General features: G+C 41.9%; 1 protein-coding gene across 3 annotated transcripts in view; it reads left to right on the plus strand.

Annotated features, from left to right (window-relative positions):
* CAMK2A (calcium/calmodulin dependent protein kinase II alpha) overlaps positions 1 to 23,345 on the plus strand; it is a 77,776-nt gene extending 54,431 nt beyond the window's left edge. The window contains exons 12-17 of one of the 3 annotated variants that reach the window (XR_012473775.1): positions 1,911 to 1,951; positions 6,929 to 6,961; positions 8,055 to 8,103; positions 16,834 to 16,909; positions 20,733 to 20,990; positions 23,113 to 23,200. Coding sequence is in view for 2 of the 3 variants with exons in the window: in XM_074212643.1 (XP_074068744.1) it covers positions 1,911 to 1,951; positions 6,929 to 6,961; positions 8,055 to 8,103; positions 16,834 to 16,909; positions 20,733 to 20,827; positions 23,113 to 23,345 (527 nt within the window). In the remaining variant the exon portion in view is untranslated. Of the gene's footprint in view, positions 1 to 1,910; positions 1,952 to 6,928; positions 6,962 to 8,054; positions 8,104 to 16,833; positions 16,910 to 20,732; positions 20,991 to 23,112 lie in introns of all 3 variants that reach the window. The other 2 variants (XM_074212643.1, XM_074212644.1) reach the window with 2 other exon arrangements.
* The last annotated feature ends 2,945 nt before the right edge of the window (positions 23,346 to 26,290 follow it).

Below are 26,290 nucleotides of genomic sequence, written 5' to 3' on the forward strand. Positions count from 1 at the left end.
ATGGTGCTGCAGTTGCCAAACTGACTGCTTACCTCTAGCAAACTAGGCAGGGTGGACCCAGTGGAAAGAGTCCTGGCTGCAGTAGGAGGACTTGGGAGTCACACCTTTGCTCTTCCTGGATAATCTCACATCTTTGGATTTGACTTTTCTCATCTTTAAAATGAAAGGATTGGAAAGATGGCCTCTAAGATCCCTTCCAGCTCTAAATCTCCAACTCTATGAATCCATGAACCTTTCCAGCACTAAATATACAATTCTTTTGTCTATCCACTATCCTGTTTGCTCAGCCTTGTGCTGTCTTTCATTTTCCTTACATTCTCTGTCTTCTCCGGGCAGGTACCTAGAGAACTTTTTGTAAACCCCTTGTACATGTATAAGGAAATGAATAGTCTAGGTTAGACACCCTAAGTAGGGCTTCAAAGGCCAGAAAAGTGGTTAGGGAACACCTCCCCCACTAAAGGAGACTGTATTTGTGTTTCTCAAGAGAGGCTAAGATACTGATGGTAAACAAGACAATGGCAAAAAAAAAATGTTGAATGGTGCAGTGGAAAGAGATAGTAATTCAAGGGTCTCTTCCTCCTTATGCCACTTAATAATGAAGTCTCTTTCCCTCTCTGAGCCTCACTTTCCTCATCTCTACAATGGGCATGATAACCTACCCTGCTTATATTACAGAGTTGCCTGGGCTAAGTAGGACAATGGATGTGAGGGTTTGCAATGCCAACATGATGAATGAATTGATGCCTCCTGTTCCAGCCTCCGAGGCATCATGGATATGCAATTAAAAAATAAGGTCTCAAAGGGTATGTAGCAGGAACCTTATGAAATTCTCAGGTACTAGTGTCTCTGAGCCAGACAATGTACAGAGAGTATCCTTAGGTTAGGGGAGTCAGAAGGCAGGACCTAGTATATTCTGGTTAAGGCTGCAGCAGCTGCTGTAGGCAGTCCTTGGGGGAGGGTTGAGGGTTGGCCAAGCCAGGTAGAGAGAGAAGTTGTTTACCTTACTGGGCTCACTGTGTTTCCTTAAAGCAGTTTTGGAGTGTTAAGGTCCTCTTCTCCCTTTTACTCTCCCCTCTCTGGTGCTCAGTCCACCTAGAGAAAGTTTCCTCATAATGTCAGACTAGGCTGGGTATTCTGCGCATTTTCTGGCTGGGATCTGAACATAAACACTCCATCCAGGATGGGTGTGTGTAGGGGGAAGGGGGGAGAGGGGCAGAGGAGATGATGGAAAGACGGAGGTCTCTGGGAATTTTCACTGGAACAGGAGTCCCAGGGCAGCTGTTTATCTATCTCCTTTCCTCCCTGTGCATGCTTTCTAGAGGGAGGGGCTACTATAGCTAGAAGGCTGGCCCTAGGATGGGGGCCTGGACTAGGACCTCAGTAGTGGGTGGGCATCTGCTTCTTTTCATTGCCAAAATGGGGCCTGCAGCTGTCTAGTGAAGAGGATCGGGTGACACATGACCAAGGCAGCATGGGGCTAAAATTAGAGAGGGGGCAGAGGCAGGGAGAGAGTACAAACCACCACTGTCCCAGGAGTTTGAGACTCTAGGATTAGCCTTTGGACTGAATGGGGCTCAGAGGAAATCCCCCAAGGCTGATGGGGGACCCCTGTGGCAGTGTGGTGGCCAGGACCCTTGGGGGAGGAGTTCTCTGTCTTTGAAGTGCCAGATTATCCCGTGGCCCACGGAGAGGGGAAACTCCCCCTTTCCCCAGGGGGCCAACTCTGGTGCTGGGAAAAAAAAGGCAGAGGAGGTGTCTCTCCTGAGAATTCTGGATCCAGCCTGCCGCGCGTCCCTCTCCCCTAGCCTCTCATCTCCTGCCTCGCTGCTCTCTGATGTTGCTTCTCCTCACGCTATGGGCCCTGGTGCCCTGCCTTGTACTTATAACTCTCTACTTTGTCTCCATCACAGGAGGGAAGAGCGGGGGCAACAAGAAGAATGATGGTGTGAAGGTAAGCTCCCCTTGATGCCTGAAAGGGCCTCAGGTGTGGTGAAAAAGAGCACAAGATTTGGAGCCAGAGGGTACCTGGGTTCGAATCCCAACTGCTACATACTACCAATGACTTTGGGCAGTTTACTTAATTTCTCTGGCCTTCAGTTCCTCATCTATAAAATGAGGGGGATGGAGTTAGTGATTTTTATTTTTAAGGTTACTATCTGGATTTGTGATGCTATAACTGAGTTCCACTGTTGGGGTGTGAGTGTGTATGAGTGTGTTGATGAAGGGATGGGACTCCAACCCTTATTGAGTCCTACTGTATTCATAAGGCTGATCATCTGGAGCACCACCAGTATTGGGGGTATCCTAACTATCGGTGAGAATCAAGTCATGTGGATATTCTATTAAGAAATGGGTACCAGGGTGGCTAGGTGGCACAGCGGATAGAGCACCAGCCCTGGAGTCAGGAGTGTACCTGAGTTCAAATCCAGCCTCAGACACTTAATAATTACCTAGCTGTGTGGCCTTGGGCAAGCCACTTAACCCCATTTGCCTTGCAAAAGCCTAAAAAGAAAAAAAAGAAAAGGAAAGGAAAAAAGAAATGGGTACCTTGGGATAATAGTCTCTCTTCTTCCTCATCTCACTATTGAATGCCCTCTTTCAAGACACTGATCTCCTTCTGCAAAGGGATGATTTGGAGCAGAAATTAGGGGGGGAGGGGCAAAAAGGGCAAAGGAAAGTTGGAATGTGGGGGAAACAAGGATAAACTAAGAATAAAAAGGAAAGGGCTTAAATCCCCATGGGGACCTAGAACAATGAAAAACAAGAGCATGAGTGCTCAAGAATTAAGGATTAAAAACCTTCCCTAAAGTAGCTCATGTGTGTCCTTCAGCCTTGACCACTGGAAGGAAACCCCAACAGAGATTAGAATGAATGTGGAGGCTTTGACCTCCATACCTTCCCCCAAATTCCACTGAATTAGCTAATATCTCTCCATCCATTTTCCTTAGGATCATTTGGCAGGAATAAGTCTCTGACCCCACTGAGTAAGGATTCATCAGGAATGTTAGATATCCAGGACCCAAATGGCTAAAAAGGTCCTTCCTGTTTTTTTCCCCAAAGATATATTCAGTGGCCTGTTGGGGATGCTACTTGATCAATGATTATATTTCCTGCCTATCATATCTCTACTGAAGAGTTCCAAAGGGTGGCTAGGTGGCGTAGTGGATAAAGCACTGGCCTTGGAGTCAGGAGTACCTGGGTTCAAATCCGGTCTCAGACATTTAATAATTACCTAGCTTTGTGGCCTTGGGCAAGCCACTTAACCCCATTTGCCTTGCAAAAATCCTAAAAAAAAAAAAGAGTTCCAAGGCCTAAGGGAACAAGAATAAACAATATCTGTTCTTTTCCTAAGGGAAAGAGAGATTGACCTCTGCAAAATTGGACATAAATTGTCTTTTTCCTCCACCCTTACCCTTCTACCATGCTGATGACCAGTCACCCAATAACACTACCTATCTTCATTTTTCCCCCTTTATCTACTATCCTTTCCCTCTTCTCTTGGTGAATGGTGTTTGTGCCTCTAGGAAACATACTGATTCTACCCTGTCCTTGGCTGTTTTCCACCACAAGATTACTGTTCCTGGATAGGCCTTGCTATCCTATCACACTCCTCCAGCACATGAACTCTATGCTATGATGGGATGTTAAAGTGAATGACAGTGGGATTTGGGGAAGTCTATAATAATCCAAACTAAGCAGATTAATCTGTCATGGTTCTGGTGTTAAATTGCTGTCCTTTCTGGGTTATCCAGCTGACTCTCCTAATCATTATTCAGAGGTATTGCCAGAAAGGCAGATTTTATTATTGACAAGAAATAATAAAATGAAAGAATCCGTTCCCCCAGTACAAATAAACAATATATATTCTCTAATTGACTCTAGAGTATATAGTTTATATACTCTAGAGTCAATTAGAGAATATTCTGGATAATTTTACATTTTTCCTGCCATGGCTTCTCATTGTTTACTTGGGAATTGTCTATGTTGAGATACCCACACATAGGAAATACTGATTTCGGATGTGTGGTGGCCCTCCTTAGTTGCTGGTTTCTCTTCTGAGGAGCTAGGGTGATAGGCTCAGTGGAAAGAGGCTGAGTGTTGGGGTGGCCTTGAGCAGGAATTGTTGGCCATTCCCTAGTAGTTTGTATCCTGAGCATGGGGAAGAGAGGGCAGAAAGTTCTAATGGGGTTTGATGGACTTGAGGCAGGTTCTGAGGAGTTGCTTTAAGGACTGAGGGAGCAGGGGCCTAGGTGCCTGCATGGTCAGTTGGGTTGTAAGTCCTGTACTTGTGGGACAAAGGCGCTTCAGTTTGAGGAATGAGAAGAAATTCTGCTGGGTGGGTGGGGGCAGTGATTCATTCCCAGGACCATCCCCATCAAATCTTAGGCATGGCCTGCACCTCTGAGGGCTGAGGTCACAAGGTGGCTTTTGCAAATTGGTTTTGAAGTTGGATCCTCTATGTGTGAGGCCAGAGAGATGGAGAAGCAGGAGACAAAGGAGTCTTAGTGTCGGAGAGGCAGTAATTGACCTAGACTCTGAGTCTGCCATCTGTGGGCAGCAACACTGGCATTGCCCATGTGGACCAAAATGCTGCCCTGTTCCCCTTCCCCATAGCAGAGCCTAAGGAAACCATCTTATGTCTCCTAGACAGGCGAGGAGGCAGAGGAGAGTCAACATCCCATGTCATTAGTCAGGGGAAGGCCTGGCTGGGACAACCTTGGGAGAACCGCCCCTCACCCACCTAATGCTGCCTCACCACTCTCCTCTACTTTGGCAGCTGCGGGTGGGAGGTAGGATTAGGGAGGGGGAAGGACATGAGCTCTGACCAAGAATGTTCAAGACTAGTCATTGGAATCCTCAGGATGAATGATCCTACACCTCCCTTCCTTGACTGAGAATCTGATGAAACCATCCCCCAAGTAGAGGGAATCAGGTTTTGGACAGCCAGCATGTGCTGGCTCCTATTTCTTAATAGACAGATCTCCAAAGTGTTATTCACTGGATTTGGCACATCAGGGAGAAACAGTCATCCCCTTTCCATCTCTTCCCTTCCATCCCCATCAAAGAAGCAGCCTTTAGGGGTCAATTAAGGAAACCTCTCATCTCGACACCCTGTGTTCATCTAGGCAGATGGATGGAGTTCCCTGATTCTTACCCACCCTAGTCCCCAGATGCTCCTTCCTGCATATATAATGATGAGGGAGGGGGAAATGAGGGCCCTCTCCTGTCCACTCTGACCCCTTCCACCTCTCAGAGGCTCCCAAAGCCATTCACTGCCCCAACATGTGATGTCCCATCCTGTCCTGTTGTGATGAGTTCAATCACTCCCCACCCCTGCCCGCCGTGTCCCATCCTGTTACTGTGCGTCCAGAACTTAGTACAGTCGCTGCTCTGTGTTTGCATCATGTTTTTTGTTTGAAATGTCTGCCCCATGTGACAGACCCAAGTGAGTAGAGCCGAGTCTCTCAGCCCCTTGTCTTTTTGGGTTACAGCTGAAGACAGAACAGCTACTGGACTCCTACCCCTGCCAGAGGTCATCTGGCTCCCACTCTATGCTGGCTTGCATCATGGTGTGGAGGTCATCTAGGGGACCATGTCCATATGGAGGCCATCTAGGGGAGCCTGTGCCTGAAAGTTTAGGGGGAAGGGGCAAGCAGGCATAGGAGACTGGGCTTACTTTAGTGGGGACTCAGACCCTTAGAGAAGGCTGTGGTCACTCTGGAAGGGACTAGAGCCTAATTTCTGAGCTCTTTATAGTTTCTAAGCCCTTACTCACCCCACAGGATGCTAGCCCTCCATGAGTCATCAATGAGCTTTGGCATCGTGACCTTGTGGCTCACTGATATCCCTGTTTAGCTTTTTGAGACATCTTAACCCCACCTCACCAAAGGACTTTGTCCATACCTGAATTTCTGGCTTAGGAGTCAAATTGAGAAAATCATTTGGAGCCGTGCTTTCTCTTCATCTTCCTACCTTGCTTCCTTTTCCTCCCACTTCCTTTTCTCTTTCTCCTTTCTCTTGCTATTCCCCTTTCTACTTCAGGGTTCAGATTGGTAAACAACAATGCCTAAAAGATGAAATAATTTAATGATCAGAGCAGTCATTGTATGACATTGGGCAAGTCATTTAACTCTTCTAGGCTCCAGTGTCTCTATCTGTAAAATGGAGTTGACCTCTGCTCCTTGCAGATTTGTAAGATGTCAGAAAAAAAGTGATGCAAATCAAACATGATTTGGAATTAGTACCAGGTGGACGAGACTATATAGAGACATTTAACTGCTATTCTCAGATACTTTGGGACTGTCTTTGATACTGGTATCTGAACCAGTTTACCCCAGTCTTCTAAGACTTCATTGAGGCCTATCCCATTCTTGTTTCTGGAAGGCTAAACCCTGAGAATACTGGCAGCTGAAGATCTTTTCTGATATGCCACAGAGGTGGCAGGGTGGGGGTCAGAGAGCACCATTTTTCAACTCTTAGAATCTAATTTCCATTTGAAAACCAATCAGTTGTGGGCAGTCTTGACCTGGCTGCTGGGAGGTGACTGGCAACCAGGGCACCATACCCCTTCTCTTACCAAAGTTTGGCATGGTGGGTCAGAGAGACTCTGTGCTGGGATTTGGAGGATTTGCAGAATTAGAAGGTTTTGAATGACAAAGCCCAGCAGAGTTAGGCAGGACCCCAGATTTGGCTGTTCCTCAGAGTTATGGTAAGTGGAGGAAGTGTCCCTAGGGTCAGGGGCATGCCACACCTTGGGCACTACCTTCTTTCTCTGAGTACCAGATTTCAACACCTTTGAAGTACCATTGAGACCGGCCCAGGGGCCATTGCTTCCTTCCTGCCCCACTCTACCTCCCTCTCCCCACTACTCTCTACCGTTTTGCCACTGTGTCTCTTCCTGTCCCATCTCTTCTCCTTGTTTTTCCAGAAAAGAAAGTCCAGTTCCAGTGTTCAGTTAATGGTGAGTGTCTGCCGTCTTCCCAAACGCCGGTAATGCTGGGCCTCAGTGCACTCCCGCCTTGCTCCTAGAGGTTACACTGGGAATGCGGGATGGGGAGAGGGGACCAAGGGTGTGCGTGGTACGTGTGTGTTGTGTGGCAAACATGTATGTTGTTTGTGTGTTTATGTTAATACCTTCAAATCAATGCTCTGGAACAATACATTCATAGTGTACGACCAATATTGACCCATGGTGGGTACTGGTTGACATAGACCTTGCCCAACTCCTCGGACTGTTTCCCAGTCTGATTCTCTTGAATCATTCTCACTGGAGTTCTTCAGCCCAAAGCCCTCAACTTTTACCCTAAAACCCAACTTTTTGAATTACTCAGTTCCTAAATGATGAAGTGGTAGCCAGCATAGACTCATGGATGTGGCAGTGTAGGGACCCTGTCTGGGGTCTTTTGTAGAGTGAGGTGTCCAATGTGCATTGGGCAGATGGAACCTCAGCCCTTGTCTTCCTTGACATCTCCACAGGCCTGTCAGCATAACCAGTGGGTGCATTTGGGGCTCAGAAATGCTCTTTGTGTGACTGTGCATCTCTTTCCTGTAGTTTCCATGTGTTCTCTCCCACTTCTGCACAACTCCCTTTTTCTCTCATCCCGATTCTCCCTCCTTTTTTTCCTGTAAATTTGTACCATTTCCTCAATTGTACAGTTAACATGGTGTCACTATTCTTTTTCACAACTCCTTCAAATATCTTATGGCTAAAGCCTCCTCCCATCTCATAGCAGAGGCTAGAGTTCTCTATGTATCCATTCCCATAAGACATCTCCCTAGATTACACCTCCACTGCCGCCTCCTTTCCCCCTTTTCCTTCTTCTCTTTTTCCTCCTCCCTCTCATTGCTCCTAGAGTTTGAATATTAGTTTGGGTTAGCTGCTCTGACTGAGCTCCAGGGTCCATCTGGCTCTTGGGCTATCAGTTAAGTTCTTTGGTGACCAGAGTTGGTAGAAGCTGTTATGTTTGCCATCAGCTGAGCAGGCTTCTTGGTTTTAATGGTCAGCCTGGGGTTCACTTCTTTTCTATTGTTTTTCTCCCCTATTCTTTGCCCAGGAATCCTCTGAGAGTACCAACACCACCATTGAAGATGAAGACACCAAAGGTAGGAGGACTGGCTCCATTTTCCCTTTTAAGAGACCATGGTTGAACCTTTCCAACCTTGCCTAATTTAGTCTAATGGGTTCCTTTGAAATTGGAATCCATATGCTGGAGTTAACATCTACATAGGGAAATTGTCTAATCAGAGCAGGACAAAAATATTTGGAAGTAAGCTACTTTGCCATTGGAAAAAAACCCATAGGACTGAGGTGTTTGAGTCCACAAAGTAATTTCAGATCTGTCTGAAGGAACAAAGTTGTAATAGGTACCAGAGGTCTCTTTATTTCTTATTCCTAGGCTCCAGATCTTATCCTGGCAGAAGCTACTCTTTGATCACTTAACCACAACTGATCAGGCTAGACTCATAATGTTCTGTTTTTCGTCTCTGATTCCCATTTATCCCTTGATGTTACCATAAGATGTTTATCATTCCCAGAATCTTCTTTCCTTTACCCCTTTGCCACACATACATATAACACACTCACAGACAGAAATATTTTTGTGGAATTACAAGAAATCAAACATGCATAAAAATAAACTGACCTGTGTCAAACTGCAATGTTCTAAAGCTTATAGATCTACTTACTTCCCTGGTCCCTTCTACATCCCATCAAGGATTTGGATTCTTTATGAAAGTAGATGGGTACCTTATCAAGATGCCTTCAGAATGTCCCTTCATTCAAGACTTTAAAGCATATTTCTGGACTCTCCTCCCAAGGTCCAGTTCCCTAAGTTTACCTGAGGGATATAATTTAAAGTTTGTCACCAAACTTCAACCAACCAAAAAGTCAAGGGCTACGTTCTTTTTATTTTTTATTTTATTTTTTATTTTTTTATTTTTTTTAGGTTTTTGCAAGGCAAACGGGGTTAAGTGGCTTGCCCAAGGCCACACAAGGGCTACTTTCTAATCCATCTCCTTTCTTGATCCCTGGCTCAGGCCTCGGTCATTCTGAAGCCCAAGGTCCTTCTACTCTCTGATCACTTAACCACAGTGAGACCTGTTGTCTTATTCATGATCCTTCTTCCTTCATCACTATCTTAATCTGAAGGAACATTATGTTGGTTTGTCTTTGTGCCCCCAAATACTCCAACAGTTTATAGAAATATCATGTTTCCTTATAGCTGCCAGGTAATGCCATTGATTTTCCACTCCCCTTTTAACCCTAATCTTGAATCTGATACCATTTGGGAAACTCTCATAATAATCAAAGATACAAATACAATCAAAGATACAAGTCATCTTGGCATTTGCACTCCATCCAGATGTCATCATCTGGTCAGGGTAACAGAACCATTCCTAGGTCTTAGCAGTTACAGCTGGAGAGAAGTCAGTTCTTAGTACTCAACATGAATCTTTAGATGAGGTGATTTCTTTCTAGAAAAAAAGATTTGGCACAGTTGACTGGTTTTATTTTCATCCTGAACCCTGGATTGGGAAGTTGTTTGAGGGGTTGGGGCCAACACCAAGGTTGTCAGTGAGCAGAGAGAGGGGCATGATAAGAGCCTATTGGACTGAAGAAAGAATTGAACCTTCTTCTTTGGCTCCCAGTCTTAGTAGACATCCTAGGAGTGATCAGTCCTCTGTGGAGCTCCTGGACTCAGTGTAGCTTAGTGGAAATAGCACTGAAAAAATAGAAAGGACCTGGGTTTGCATTCCAGTTGTATGTAAAGTGCTTTGTAGACTTTATGACTTATATAAATATTATTATTAGTAGTAATAAAATATTATAACATAATAATATATTGTGTAATAATAAACCTGCGTGATCAAGGATGAATTATTTAACATCTCTTGGTTTTAGTTTTTTTTAATTTGTGAGATAAAGTGATTGAATTAGATCAGTGGTTCTCAAAATCCCTTTTGGAGAGTCTTTTGGTTTCAGGACTTTACACTATTAAAAATTGTTGAGGATCTCCAAAGAGCTCTTGTTTATATGTGTTATAATTATTGATATTTACTGTATTGGAAATTAAAACATCTTAGTATTATCATGAAAATAATTTTGATCTTACATATCCTTTGAAAAGGGGTCTTGGGGATCTTGAGGGCTCTTGGACTGTACTTTGAGGGTCATTGGACTAGGTCTCTGAGCATAGGATTTAAAGTTGGAGGACACCTTAGAGATTATCTGATCCAACTCTTTCATATTACAGATGAGGAAACTGAGACCTGGAGGTATAAGCAAATTGCCCAAGGTCACATAGGCAGTAAGTAGCTGAGTTGGGATTTTAACTCAGTTGATCTTTTGCTACCTTCACAATTTTAAGCATGAGTCTGTTTCTAAATGTGTGGTATTATAAATGAGGAAAGCCTTCTGGTAAATATTTCCCTGATGAGGGAGGTAAGCTATGAATCATTCAGTTGGGCTTATTGGTGATCTAATGATGTCTGAGAATTCTGATCTTGGGATTTGGTATGGAACCAAAAAGGAAAATAGCTTTGAATGAGAAGAGGACCAGGCCTGGACTCAGGCATCTTTGGAAGAAAGATGTCTCGAACAAGGTGAAAGTAGAGGTAGAGCAAGGCAGAATGGAGAAGAGGAAGGAAACCCTAGGGGTTTCTGGCCGGTTTTCTTTCCTGACTAGGGTTCTGCATCCTCATGAACCCCTTACCTCTAGGTCTATCTTGTTAGAGGTGGCATGGGATGAGAGGGCAATGGTCTCCAGGATGATAGAATCATAGATTTAGAAGTAAAATGGATCCCAGAGAACATTGGGTCCAACTCCCTAATTTTACAGAGAAGGGAACTGAGGCTCAAGGAAGTTGAATAACATGTTCAAAGTCACATAGATAGTCAGAATCATGATTTGAACCCAAGTCCTCTTTCTTCAGAACCAATGTTCTCTCTACCGTTCTTAAGGAAGGATTCATTTGACTGTCAATTATTGTTTGTGGGTTTCCCTTGGATGCTTTCATGATGTTAGCTTCTCAAGGGGGAAAAAACAGACAGGAAACTTGAGTCAGAACAGTGTATGAATGAATAGATGAATAAAGCATTTATCAAACTATTTTTGTTGTAAAGAACTGGGGATATAAATAGAAAAGTAAGACAGTTCTGACCCTCAAGGAGCCCAATATTCAAATGGATGAGACAACACAGAGGGAAGCTTTTACCTCCAAGTCCAATAGCAAACTTTAAAGGTCTTTGGGAATGCTAGAAAAGCATATGTTAATTCTTCTTCTTTAATGTTTTCTTTAAATGATATTATTTTATATATCTATATAAATATTTTATATATGTATAGTTATACATTTTATACATAAATATTTTATATATCATACACAAATATTTATATATTTTATATATTTATACACAGATATGTATATATTCCATATATTTCACATATAACATTGCATATGTGAATACACAAATATTTATATTTCACATATTTTATATAGTTATGCACATTTATATATTTTATATACAAATATTTTATTTTTTACACAAATACATACTTCAAAAATAAATATTTACATATTTATACATAAATATTTATATATTTTACACAAAATATTTTATATATTTCTGTACAAACATTTATATTTATATATAAATGTTTTATATATTTATATATTTTATATAATTAATACACAAATATTCATATATTCACATATAAATATTTCTCTATGTATTTTATATCCTACATGTAAATTTTTACACATTTACATTTAAATATACCAAATATTTTATATATTTATATATAAATATTTTCTAGATTTAGAAGGAAAGTGGGTTTAGATTTAGAGGAAGCTGGATTTGAATTCCAACTTATTCCCTCTGTAATTTGGGGAAAAAAATTAATCCTCTTTAAGTTTCAGTCAGTCAGTCTCTAAATATTGACAGAATCCCTTCTATGTGCTTAGCACTGAGGTTTCAAAGAAAGGTAGAAGACAGTTCCTGTGCTTACCACAGTCTAATGATTTCCTCACATATTAAATGAGAAGGGGGTTGGACTAACTGACTTCCTGGATCTCTTCCAGGCCTGAGACTTATGAGGAGCAAGGGGGGCAGGGGCTGGGGGTGGGGACACAGCACTTGAGCAAAGGGAAAAGGCTAATGTGGTTTCTTTTGGAGCTGATTATCATCCTTCCTTATGTTGAATTAGTGATTTTTGAGCTCTTCCATTCGTGATTTTGACCCTCTCAACACCTTGACAAGGAGAGATGGACTACTGCTAACATATTACAGAGAACCTGAAATTGGTGTGTGTGCTTCTGTGTATGTGAAGAAATTCTTAAATTCCTAAATTTCTGACACACTTAAAAAAAAATCTTTCTACCCCTTCCTCTCATCTTCCCTTGGACTAGTTGACAGCATCTAACAATAAGAACACCGTACTGAGGAGTAGTTGCGATGGCCAAGGAGGCATGAGAGGGAGCACTGACTCCCCTTTCTAAGGTTTTCCTCACAATCATTGAGAGGGGGCAGTGAGGTGATACAGTGGATGGAGCACAGGACCTGAAGTCAGGAGGATCTGAATTCAGATACTGTCTTGGTGCTAGTTGTGTGGCTCTGGTCAAATCACTTAACCCAGATCACAAAACCACAACAACAAAACAACCAAACTCATGAGGTAGGTAATATGAAGATCATTACTATGTTACCTCACCAGTCTGAGCCTCAGTTTCCTCATCTCTAAAATGAAGGGGTGAGACTAGATGGGCTCTGAAGATCTAGAGCCATGATCCTTTGAAAAGAGTGAAATCCTTGGCCAGGAGGAACCAGCATCTGAACCCGGTCTCTCCTTCAGCTCTGGTATGTGCTCCAAAGCTACAATTCCCTGGCTCTGCCCCTAATGGGAATATACTGACCAGGAGCTTAGATCTCTTCTTGGCCCTTGACTCATTAACTGACCTTAAGAAACTTGCTTAACCTCTTAGTTCCTCATGTTTCTTCTCTTTGAAAAGATGTCCTCCCAGGAGGCCAGGACAATCACCATATATGTGAAATGTCAGAACCAAGTGGGAACCTGGCCCATTGCCTCTGAAGAGCTATTGGATGGACTCTCACACAATTTGTGCTGGGTAGAAGGCTGCTCTGGGGCAGACATGTCCATGTTAATTTGGTTTTTAATTTCTGGAAAGATGCAGGTTGGTAGAGAAAGGGCTTAAGGGAATATGGTGGGACTCCTAGAGGGGGGCCTTGTAATATAGTAGATAGAGGGCTGGTCTAAGAGTTGGGACAACCTAAGCTTGAACCCCAACTTTGGCACACATGGACTTGACACACTGGAAAAGTCACTCATTTCATATACTATCTGAGGAGACATAGGCACCTGAAGGGTAGAGACTTTCATTTTTGTTTTTATAGCCCCAGCAGCTAGTCTAGGACAGTGCATGGTGGGTGTCATTAGGACAAAGCAATGTAGGATGTAAGATCAGGACTGGCTCAGTGGATAGAGCTGTGGGTCTGGATTTAGGAGTTCAGATCTGGCTACAGACTTTCTAGCTATGTGACCCTGGATAAGACACCTAATAATGTCTGCCTCAGTTTCCTTATTGGTAAAATGAACCGGAAAAGGAAATGACAAACCTTTCCATTGCCTTATCTTTGTCAAGAGAACCCCATAATGGGATCGTGAAGAGTCAGATACTACTGAACAACAATAAATATAGAATGTCATTCCTTGAGGGCAGGGACTGTTTTGCTTTGTTTGTATCTCCAGAACTAGCCATAGTTCTTAGCCCAGAGTTAAATGTTTAATAAGAATTTGATGATTGATCATATGGAGGAATGAATTGTTCTTTTTGCTTGGCACTGATGGGTAGGATTAAAACCAGTAGGTGGAAGCTACAGATGTGCAGACTGAGATTCAAAAATAAATCAATTTTTTGTTGTTTTTGTCATTCAGTTGTTTTCAGTCTTCATTGACTCTCCATGATACCATTTGGGGTTTTCTTGGCAGAGATACTGGAGTTGTCATTTCCTTCTCTAGCTCATTTTAAAGATGAGGAAACTGAGGCAAATAGGGTTAAGTGACTTGCCCAGGGTCCCACAGCTAGGCAGAATCAGAGACTGGATTCAAAATCAGTGATGAGTCTTCTTGACTCCAGATCCCACACTCTGTACACTATGGTGCCACCTAGCTGCACCTAGTAGTCAATTAGAGCCAGCTAATGACAGAATAGTCTTCCTCAAAATTACATGGGAATGCCTATAGAGACCTTCAAGTAGATGTGGAATTGCCACTTATCTGGATTCTTACTATATGGTGTAGTATGGAAAGAACCCCAGAGTTTTGAATCATAAGATTAAGATTAAAGGCTTTATTTTGCCATAAATTAGCTATGTGATTTCAGGGAAATGATTCCATCTTTTTGAGATTCAGTTGCTTAATCTGAAAAATTGAAATAATAGTTGTAATGCCTATGTCACAGAGTTATTGTGAAACTTATTGGAAATAGGTCTACACATTTAATACAAGTAGCCATGTGACCCTTGATAGATCACTTGCTCTCAATGCCTCTCTAAGAAGGTCATGGGTTGCAGAACAGTCATTGATCTACTTTGGTGGAGGGATGTTCCTTACTGAATAGCTTATGAAATAAACCACTAAAATAATTTATTAAAATTCTTTATAAATGGTATTTTTTCATAGAAGGGATTTATCCTTCAGGTAGCTCGGTGGTAAGCTTGAGATATATAGGTGGTGCTATGAATAGATTGTCATACCTGGAGTCAGGAGGATCTGAATCAAAATCTGTCTGCAGAGGCTTACTAGCTGTGTGACTGTTTGCTTCAGTTTCCTCAATTGTAAAATTGAGATCATAACATCACCTACCTCCCAGGTTTGTTGTGAGGATCAGTAACATTTGTAAAAATGGTTAACATAGTGTTTCACATGGTAGAATTTTAATAAATCCTTCTTCCCTTCCCCTTCAGGTTATGATTCTGGGTTTCCTCTGAGAGTTAGAATCTTGTTCTCATACTAGCCACATTGAGTATGGGCAAGTCACTTATCCCCTCTGAGTCTCAGTTTCCTTATCTGCAAAATGTAAAACACTATTTGCCTTTCTACATTCATGGGGGTTTTCTGAGAAGAGTGTTCTGTTAACAGAAAAGAGTTGCAGAAACAGGAGCTATTATAACTTAGTACACTGAGATACCCATAAGAGGCGTGGCCCTAATGGAGTATTTGTTCAGCATCAAGTTACCTGATGTTGGGGAGCAGGCACAAGATGTTGGCAGGGCAACTCTCTCTAATTCCAGTCCAAGAACTTCTCCCAGGTTTCAGTCTCACTATCAGGCTCCCATGTGGGAAAATGCTGAGGGCAGGATATTTAAGACCCTGCCTGAAGGCCAGCTGGCTCCTGGGGATTCATTGCTCATACTGGGTTCTCCCTTTTCATCACTTAAAACTTCCTAAGGACCCCATCCACTGCTTGTGATGTAGGGTCAAATTCCACCTTCTGGCAATGATTTAGAGTGAAGTCTCTTTCCCTCAGATTGAACCTTAGAGTCTGACCAACAAATCCAGGTGTCCTGTTCTTTGGTTTGGAAAAGGGGCGATGATCACCTGTGTGGGTATGATGTCAAAGAGATTCTTGTTCAGGTCTGATCATCTCTAAGGTTCCTTCTAACTCTGTGCTTCTCTGAGAGTTGGGCTGGCAGAAAGAGCCCAAGACTTGCCATCAGGAGACCTAGCCTGTATTCCTAATTCTGACACTAGCTGGGTAAACACTGGACAAATCAATTCACCTTCTTCCTAAATTGTAGCTAATGATTGTTGGGAGCAAAGAAGAACTGAATTTGATCCCTACTTCTACCTATTATCTATGTAACTTGAGTAAGGAAAGGGAAGGGGAAAGGAATAAACATTTTTATGATGTCAACTATGTGTCAATCTCTGTTCTATGTTTTTTACAAATATTATCCCATTTGATAATTTACTTCTCCTGACCTCAGTTTCTTTAAATGTAAAATGAGGGAATTGGGCCAGACTCCTTTGGCTATCCATTGCAGCCTATGGACTTATTCTCAGAATTTTTCAAATAAAAAATAAAATATATAGGATTACAAAGGAAATCAATTATGTCCATATATATATGTATATGTATATATATATATATATGTATACACACACACACACACACACACACAGTTTTAAAGTTCACAGATACAAGTTAAGACTCCCGAAGATCCTTTCCAGATCTAAGACCTGTATCACTGTGACCTATTACCAGGAAATGACCTTTCCCCTTAGTGTTTGTGGCAATTAAATACACCTGTTACTCTAAACTTCTTTCAGTTCCCTCTAAGATTTTAGGTGAATCTTCCTCTTGGCATAGATGGGAGAGGGGGAGCTGTGAGCAGAGTATTCTTCTAAGACAGTAGCAAAAAGACACAGCTCATTAGCTAAAGGGTACAGGTCTCATAAGGATTCACAGAAAAAGAAATCGGGGTGTCGGGGAGGGCTGGAGCTGTGAGACTCATGCCTAAGGAAGATTGTCTTGGTAACCATGTGAAGATTGCATTGGGAGGGTAGAATCTGGAGTCAGGGAGACCGGGGTTGACAATAGGCATCTCCTTTCTTCTTGCCTGTGGTTACCACTGCCAAATGAAAGCATGTAAAAATTTAGCCCAGAGTCAAGTTCTTTGGGTTCACCTTTTGGCCACTGAGAACTGGCCTCCAACTTCGTGGCTTCCTGGGACCATTGCTAATGCTTCCTCCTAGTCAGGTTACAAACGTCTTTTGTCTTTTGTGTTTCTTTGTATTTTCTCGTTTCCTACAGTGAGAAAGCAAGAAATCATTAAGGTGACAGAGCAGCTGATTGAAGCAATAAGCAATGGGGATTTTGAGTCCTACACGTGAGTTTGATGGGTACTTCTTGGGAATCTGGGGCAAGGGAGGAGGGAAATGGCTGAGTGATAATGTGGAAATGATTTAATCCCAGCATGGCCTAATGTATAGACAGCTAGTCTCAGAGCCAGGAAGATCTGCATTCAAATTCTGTCTCTGACTCCTACTGGCTATCCGACCCTGGACAATCAATTTAATATATCTGTGCTCTTGGTGGCTCTTTAAGACCATCAATTGCCAGGAAATTATCAAGGGGCTCTAATAGAAAGGCTTTCTTCACCTGGAAGCTTACTTTAACCAACAAAAGCATAGGGCCAATCCCTGTACTATCCTTATTCACCTCGCTTTTATTTATACAGGTTTGCTGAAGGCATGGATCAGTGCAACTCCTCTTTTGCATTTAGATTAAACTCATTTTAAGTTTTATTCTCTTGTTAGAATTTTCTTTTCTGCAGTTTGATTTGTGTTTCTTTTCTGCCTTCCCTCCCATGCTTTCTTGACTTTTATTCCCTGTGGACTCTTTCTTTATGCTGCCAAATGGTCCTTCCCTAAGGAAAAGATGTTTTTATTTCTTCCTTGAATTCTCTGGGCTCTCTGGGATTGTGTGTGGGTGTGTGTATATGTGTTGCAGGGTAGAGAGGTTGCAGCTGGATGCTCCCTGGAGGGAGTGCTAGTGGTAGAGTTTCTCCACACATGCTGGTGTCTGTGGTGAGAATGTTGTGGAGCAGCAGTTCTCAAACTTTTTATTCTCAGGACCCCCTTACACTCTTAAAAATTATTGAGGACTCTGAAGAACATTTGTTCTTGTGTGTTGTGCCTAATAACATTTAATTATTAGCCAGGAAAATATTTTAAATTAATAATTAATTAAAGAATGATCAATTTAAAAATATTTTATTTTTAAAATATATAAAACATTTATTTATATGCTAAACATTAAATTCATCTAAAGTGATAACAATAAACCAATTACATGTTTCCATGAAAAATGCGGTTTTCTCAAACAAAACATAATTTAGTGAGAATAGTATCTTTCACATTTTTAATATTTTATTTTTTCCAATTACATGTAAAACTAATTTCTAACATTCTTCTCAAAAAATTTTGAGTTCCAAATTTTCTTCTTCACTCCTTCCCATTCTCCTCCTTGATAAGACAAGCAATTTGATATGTGCAGTCATGTAAAACATATTTCCATGTTAGTTGTATTGCAAATAAAGCAGAGACTCCCCCCAAAAGACAAGAAAAAAATTTTTTTAAATAGTTTCAATCATTATCCAGACTCCATCACTTCTTTGGAGGTGGATGGCATTTTACATCATAAGTTCTTTAGAATTGTCTTGGATCATTATAGTGTGAATAGTTAAATCAATCACAGATGATTCTTGTACACTATTGCTATTATTGTGTATGATGTTTTCTTTATTCTGCTCACTTTACTTTGCATCAGTTCATATAAACCACAGGTTTGTTTTACATATTTTTGCAAATTTCTTTAAATTTTGGCTTGATAGAAGAAAGCTAGATTCTCATATGTTTCTGAATTCAATTTGTTGCAATATGTTGTTTTGCTTGAAGTGTGTGAATATCCAGTCTAACACAGATAGTTATTTGGAAAAAGAAGTATTTTAACAGACAAATAGCATCATAGTATTATTATGAAAATAGCTTTGATTTTGCAGGACCCTAGAGGTCCACAAATCACCCTTTGAGAACCACTGTTATAGAATGATCTTCACTTTTTATTGGATTCCTTGATCATTTCACCATATTCTAGTTTATCTTCTGTATTGGGATATCACACTCAATTCCATAAACACTTATTAAACATCTCCTTACTATGTGCAAGACATTGTGCTTGACTCTGGGATACAAAGGTGAAATAATAAACCATGAGAACTTACAAGCCACTGGGGGTAGAAGGAGGCATGGAAATAAGAGACATACGTGTGTGTGTGTGTGTGTGTGTGTGTGCATGTGTGCATATATATATATATATATATATATATATATATATATATATATATAAACTAGATTGACAGAACCCATAAATGCTGGCCAATTGAGATTGGGTTGGTAACAAATGTAATAAGAATAATTGGGGAAATTTTAGAGCCAAATAGAGCCATATATCTATATCTATATCTATATCTATATCTAATCTATATCTATATACATACATACATACATACAAATGTATTTTATACAAATATATGTATGTAATACAAAGCAGAATTTTAAAAGGGAAAAAAGAGATCTAGATGTTCAGGAGAAGATTTGAAATCCACTTTGAGCTGGAAGAATCAAAAAAACTTCATGAAAGAGGTGCACTTGAACTAGACTTTGGATGAAGAGACAGTTTCAACGAGAAAGGAGGAGGTGGGAGGGTGGAGGTGGGGAGGAGCCTATTCCAGATACAGGGATGGTCCATACAAATATAATGAAGTAAATAGAAGGCAAGAGGAGACTGGATATTAGAAAATAGTTTGGTTTGTTTGTAATTGAGACCAGGTGAAGGCTTGAAGTGTGGAATAAATCTGGAAAGGTAAATAAGGGAGTCAGATTATTGAAGACTTTAATGCCAAACTAAGGAGTTTGTAATCTTTCCTGAAGGCCTTGAGGATTTTTAACCAGAGGAGTGACTTGGTTAGAGCTATGCACTAGGGGTATTTATTTGGCAGCCCTGTTGGGTATGGATTGTAGAAGCAGAGACACCAGTCATTTCCTCCAGTAGACCATGGGGAAGATATAAAGACCTAAACTAACATGGTGGTTGAGTGACTGGAGAAGATTTTCTTGGGGGTAAATTCTTCAGTATTTGGCAGCTCCTTAGATATAAGGAATAAGGGAAAAGGCAAAGATAATGACTCTTGGACAGAATATCACAGGATCCCTGTGAGAAATGAGAAAAGTGCCCTTGGCTTTGAAGGAGAGAGGAGTACTTTTCACACTCTGCTTTTGCCACTCCTGGGGTTGCCTGATGGTCCCCAGGGATTGGAAGAATCCCTGCTTGCATGTCTGTCCATCAAACAGTCAGTTATATGGGCCAAATGTTAGCACTGGATAAGGGATCAATATTCTTGCACAAGTTTTCTTGTGCTCAGGTCCAAAGTTCATTGAAGAGCAGCTCAGGTTGCCTGTGTTGAACTTTGGATCTCCAAAGCCCTAGGGTTGAGCCTAGACTGGTTTCTCTGTGGCATCCTCTCCTAAGGAAGGGACAAAACAGGAAAGTCCCAGTAATAAATGCTGGCCATGGAGAAGAGTCAAACTAGGAGGGGGATAGACACACTTTTTGCTCCCACAGAACACAGGTCTTTGAAGCCTTAAATGTACCTGTTTGTTTTTGTATGGTCATTTGAGTATATTAATATTTCCTTGAATCTTTGCATATCTATGTAGGTAAAAATGAATCCCTGAAATGAATGTATAAAGGGTCAAAAATGTTCTGCCTACATCAAGATTCTGTCAATATTTAGCAATGGAGGAAAGGGAAGAAAGAACCACCCTGGTGGTTCCCATAACTTGCTTGGGAGTCTTAGGTCCTCTGGCTCTCCATTTAGATTCACAGGATAATAAAATACAAAAATAAAATGATAGAATTCTATAGAATGTCAGAAGTGGAAGATTTTAGAACCTAGAACATGAATGTCAGAGCTTGGACAGATCTTAGAAAAGAAAACATAGAATGTTAGAGCTTTGAAAGGCTTTTAGAATATTGGAAATAGATGGAAGGGATTATATCATCTAGTAAAACCCTGCCCCAGGATCCCTGTATAATGGATGAAGAAAATGAGGTCCAGAGAGGACCCTGTTTGCACTTGCTTTCCTCAGGAAGATGTGTGACCCTGGGATGACAGCCTTTGAACCTGAGGCTCTGGGAAACCTAGTCGAAGGCCTGGACTTCCATCGATTCTACTTTGAAAACCGTGAGCAATTCCTTCCCTCCGTGGTGCCTGTTGTCTCCTCTCGTTGCTTGTCCTGCCCGCTGGCAGCGTGTCTCAGCCTCCTGGGAATAGCAGTGTGACAGACAGGGCCCCTGGGCAACTCAAGACCCCAAGAAGCCTGCAGGAAGCCCCATGCGGAACATGGGTTGGTACCATCTCAGATCCCTCTCCTAACCTTGACCAGGCAAACTGCACTCCCCAACCCTTCCCTTTCATAGCTAGAGGCAGGGACCTTGGGGTTTACAGGAGGGGTGGGGACAGGCAGCCTCCCCCTCCCCAGAGTCCCCCAAAAAAGTATTGCAATCCCAGAGCCACTCAGGGTTTGTCCAGTGTGGTCTTGATCTCATAGGCCGGCCAGGCCGGCTGACCACTGGGTTGGAGGTTTGAGTGTGTTAACTGGGCAAGAGCTGGGGGAAGACCTCACACTGCTGTCCCCCGCCCCTGTGTGTCTGCCATGCGGCTGGGTCTCTGTTCTTCATGTTTGTTAGTCCTGTGCATCCCCCCAGCAGGGGCAGCATGATACTCGGGGGCTGAAATGGGGCTTTCTGCAGGACTGTTTCTGCCTTTGCCTGTTTTCCCTGTTACTGGCTCTGAAAATTTCCCCAGCTATGTCATCCTAAGGGGCCTTCATCAAGTCTTAGAGTTGGAAGGAACCTTAATGGATCAATAAGCCCAATCTCACTCTTACAGATAAGAATACAGACACCCATAGAAGGGAAGAGACATTCAGTGAGATAGCAGGAGAATCAAGACTAATAATAGCTCCCATTTTCATAATATTATGTAAATCCTAGGTGTTGTCATAGAAAATCTAAGCTCCTTTAGGACAGGGACAGTTTCCCATTTGTCTTTGTATTCATAAACATTTATTAAGTACTTTCTATGCTAGGAATTGTGCTAAGTGTTGAACTAGTTTCATTAAATGATGGTTAATTTCTTATTTTTCTCACAACAACCCTGAGAGGGAGGTGGGGTATTATTACCCATATTTTGTAGAAAAGGAAACATACTTTGAGATGTGACTTACTCAAGCTCCCCCAGCCAGTGAAAGGCAGTCAGAATTAGAACCCAATTTCCTGTCTCCTGAGCTAATGAACTTTCTGTTACCCTCCCTCCACTGTGCTGTCTCCTCTTCCTAGGAGTACACTGGGGTAGGAAGCTTTCATTACATTGTGGCTCATAGGTCATGTCTAACTGACTGATTACTATTTGGGTTGGATTTGGGGTCTCCTCTCAGATTTCTGTACTGGAGGGCAAAGAAAGCTTCAGCCACTCTTCCTGACTGTTATCAGATGGATAATTTTTGTCATCTGATAAAGTAAAAGAGAACACTGGTGATAATAATGGAAAGTCAAAGAGATAACCTGGGACTTGGTTTCTAGTGCCATTAGTTTTCACTCTTGTCTACAGTCTCATTTCTTGACCCCGTGATTCTTGTATAATTTACCTGACCCCTTTCTAATCCTGTCCTACTCTAGACAGAGGATTCCAGGAAAACAGAAGTTCTTAAGGGGCCAAACTGTTAAAATAGGCAGCTCACTGAACTGGGAGTCAGTTCTTGTTTGGAGTCTAGGCTCGGCCATATGCTCACCTAAGGAACTCAAGCAAGTAATTTTCCATCTTAGAGCCTCAGTTCCCTTCTCTGTAAAATGGGGAATATTTGTATTATCATCCTCATGGGATTGTGAGCAAAGTACTTTGCAAACCTTAAAATGCAATGGAAATGGGAGCTATTGTCATTATCTGAAAAATATTAGGGGTTAAGCTAGATGATCTCTAAGACCCTTGGTTCTATGTGACTTTCTGTCAAGGATTCTATACAGTAGATTCCTGCACGGGGTGAAAGGTTGAATGTGATGACTCCTGAAGTTCCTTCCAACTGTGGGATGCTCTGGTTTTAAGCTGTGGGAGTCTATGTGGACATTGCTAACTGAACGAACCTGATTATGAAACAGGGATGATGGCCTCCTTGCCTCATCTGTTGCATCAACACTGGGAAGTATTTTTCTGCAGTAGTGATTCCTTCTAAACTTTTTTGTAATGTCTTAGTCCCCTGGAAACCTTGACTCTGATAGGACCTGGTTGGTAGTTGAGTTTCCACCTCTGAACTGATAGGTCCCCTCAGTTAAGGGGAAGCTGGTGAAAGAAAGAGAATGAGGAGAAACTTCAGGGTCTCCCTGAAGCACAGTACCATGGTTCCATTCCACTTTTACTCCTTGTTCCCCTCCCTCTTTATCCTTCCCTTCTCCCTATTCCCTGATCTCTAGTGTGGTCCAGGAACAGCAAACCTGTCCATACCACCATCCTGAACCCTCACATCCACCTGATGGGTGATGAGTCAGCCTGCATTGCCTATATCCGCATCACACAATATGTGGATGCCAGTGGCATCCCTCGCACTGCCCAGTCTGAGGAGACCCGCATCTGGCACCGCCGGGATGGCAAATGGCAGATCGTCCACTTCCACAGATCTGGAGCACCTTCAGTCCTACCACAGTGAGATCTTTTCTCTTTTTCCTTCCACTCCTTCATGTCAGACTGCCCCTGATAGTGAGAAGGGTAGCTGTGGTTTGATTGGATATTGGAGCAGAGTCTAAGCCATAATCTCCCAGGTAGGCAATCTTTGGTTAATACAGAATCACTTACCTGGAACTAATCATTTTATTAGGTTAGGATGCATCTAGACTGTATATAATTCTTTATATTATTTTTAATTGGAAAAAATCACAATTATAGTTACAGCAATGGCTGCCATATATGTGTATTTATATATGTAGAATATTTTAACAGACACTATTCCATTTGATCCTTGAATCCTTTGAGGCAGGAAGCACAAGTCACTCTATAGGAAGCTACTTTGTATATTGAAAAAAAATTAGAGTCAGAAGGAAACTTAGAACATTGAATGTCAGCATTGGAAGAGACTTTAAAATAAAGTGTGAGAAGGGGGAGATCCCAGTCCATAGAGCATCAGAGATAGAAGGGGGCTTAGATATGGAATCATAGACATAAAACTGAATGGCTTTTAGAGGGCATTACTAATCCAATTCTCTCATTTTACAAATAGGGAAACTGAGGCCCCAAGAAGTCAAGGCACTTGCCCGAAGTCACACAGGTAGTAATTGTCAGAACAGGTTCTTCTGTGTTCCTTTCACTGCACCAGACTTTTCTCCAGATCTTAGGACATAGAATGCCAGAACTGGAAGGGACATTAAGATGCTAGATATTCTGATCCTCTCATTTTACATAGGTGGGAAAACAGATGTTAGGGGATCTTTGCCCAAGGTCATACAACTTTTTAAGTGGAAGAGCCAGGTGAATCCACATCCTAGTTAAGGAATCTGTTTTAGAGCCTAACCCCCCACAGGAGTTTTGGATTTTTCATAGCTATCTAGAATTTGAGAACATTTATAAAAGCTATGTTCCACCCTTCCTGACTCCTTCATACTCCCAAACTTAGCTAAAAAAGAAAAGGCATTTGCCTTATCTTTTATGAATCCTGTTGGTTTAGCCCAAATAATTACATGGTTGACATTAAAAATACACGTTTAATTGTTCTACATTTCAAACATGTTTTCTGTAGTGGATCTATTCTGATTGTTGTCTTTTTTCCCCTCCAAAATAATGTTCAGAGGTCACACTTTGTGTCTTTTCAATATACTCCCCTTCCCACCCCCATCATCACCCTCATCTCCGCCCTTCTCTCCTCCCAAACCACCTAATAATAATGATTCACATTGATATAGTGCCTTTATATTGGCAAAGTTCTCTCTGCCTAGGCACACCATGATGAATGCATTCATTTTTACGGTCCTTTAAGGTTTACAAATATAAACCTGTTGCCTTATAACAAATCAGTGAGGTAGCTAGTGCAGTCATTATCTCTGTTTAATAGATTAGGAAATTGCAGTCCAATTTGATCCTCCTAATGCCCCTTTGAAGTATGTGCTGTCATTATCCCCATTTTACAGATAAGGAAACCAAGGCAAACAGAAGTTAAATAAGTGACTTGCCTGGGTCACACAATGAGTCTGTCTGAGGCAAGAAGTCTCAGATCTTCCAGACTCTGTGTCACCTAGATAGTGAAGCTTAAAACTACACTGGAACATGATGAATGAATATAGACAGAATAAATATAAAAGGAACAAACTCAAATTGGTTGGGAAGGAAAGGCACTAGCATTTGGGAGGATCAGGGGAGTCTCTCTGGGGCAGAAAGTGATTCTTCAGATTCTTCAGATTCTTGAAGAAAGAGAAGGATTTTTGAGGTGGAAGTAAGGAAGAAGGATGTTCCAGGTTTGGGGGATGGAGTGCCATAGGAATGAGGAAGAGAGTCCATTTTGGTTGGAAAACTAGCAAGTGTCTAAGACCAGATTTGAACCTGGGTCCTCCTGCCTCCAAGGCCAGGTCTCTATCCACTGCACCCATAGGAGGTGGGGTAGGGGCTAAACTAAAATAGTGACTATGACTATGTAGGCAGGAGAAAGGGTTAGATGCAAGAGATGCTGTAGAGATAGAATGGCAAGATTTTAATTGGTTAAGTGAAGTTACTGAGGGTGAGTCAAGATTATAAACAAGAACTTTTGATAGAAATAAGGGAATTTGAGTTGTGTGACTCTAGGTAAATACTGCATTGCCTATATATTGCTCTGTGCCTTAGTTTTCCTCATCCACAAAATGGGGAAGGTTAGATTTGATTGCCTCTAAGGTCGCTTCTAGTTCTGAAACTATAATCCTATGTCCTATAATCCTAAGCATATATTACTTATTATCACCTTGGGTGTTCTCCCTTTTCTCTTGTAATCTCTTGACTTCTATTTTTCAGTTGAAATTCTACTTGGGTTGTGCACTCTCTGGCTGCACCACGGAGATCTACCCTTCTTCATCTGTGGCATGTGGCTGCTGGTTCTACCATGTGCTGGAATTCCCACCATCATCATCCTTACCATCACCAAGTTCCTCACAGAAGCCAAGAAAACCTGCCAACCAACTCAAGCCATCACATACCAGAGAGCAAACGGCCACAGTTATTTATTTACTTTTATTTTTCTCTATTTTCCCCCTCTACTTGTTTTGCTTTCCATTTCATTTTTTGATTAGATGCATGAGCCAGGCCCAGGGGTCCAGATTATCAGTCCTCTTCCTGGGTCAGCTGTTGCCAATATTTGAGGCAGAGAAAAATGTGGAAGGAAGGGAACACTTCCCCCATACTCCAACCTTCTGCCCCAGATCTAAGAGTACACTCTTCTCTGTCAGCTGTGCTGCCTTTAGACCCAACCCTCAATTCTCACAACCTTCTTCTCCTAAGGGCTCCACTCCTTGGAGAGATGCCTAACTGGGAAATCAAACCTGTTCCCTGGTGATGCCTGACTCTGGTGGCTAGCTAGCTAGCTAGCATAGTGAGCAAGTCCCTATTTGCCAGCTCTGCTGATGTCTCAGGGCTACC

The sequence above is a fragment of the Macrotis lagotis genome, chromosome 1 (genome assembly GCF_037893015.1).
Source record: "Macrotis lagotis isolate mMagLag1 chromosome 1, bilby.v1.9.chrom.fasta, whole genome shotgun sequence".
NCBI lineage: Eukaryota > Metazoa > Chordata > Mammalia > Peramelemorphia > Peramelidae > Macrotis > Macrotis lagotis.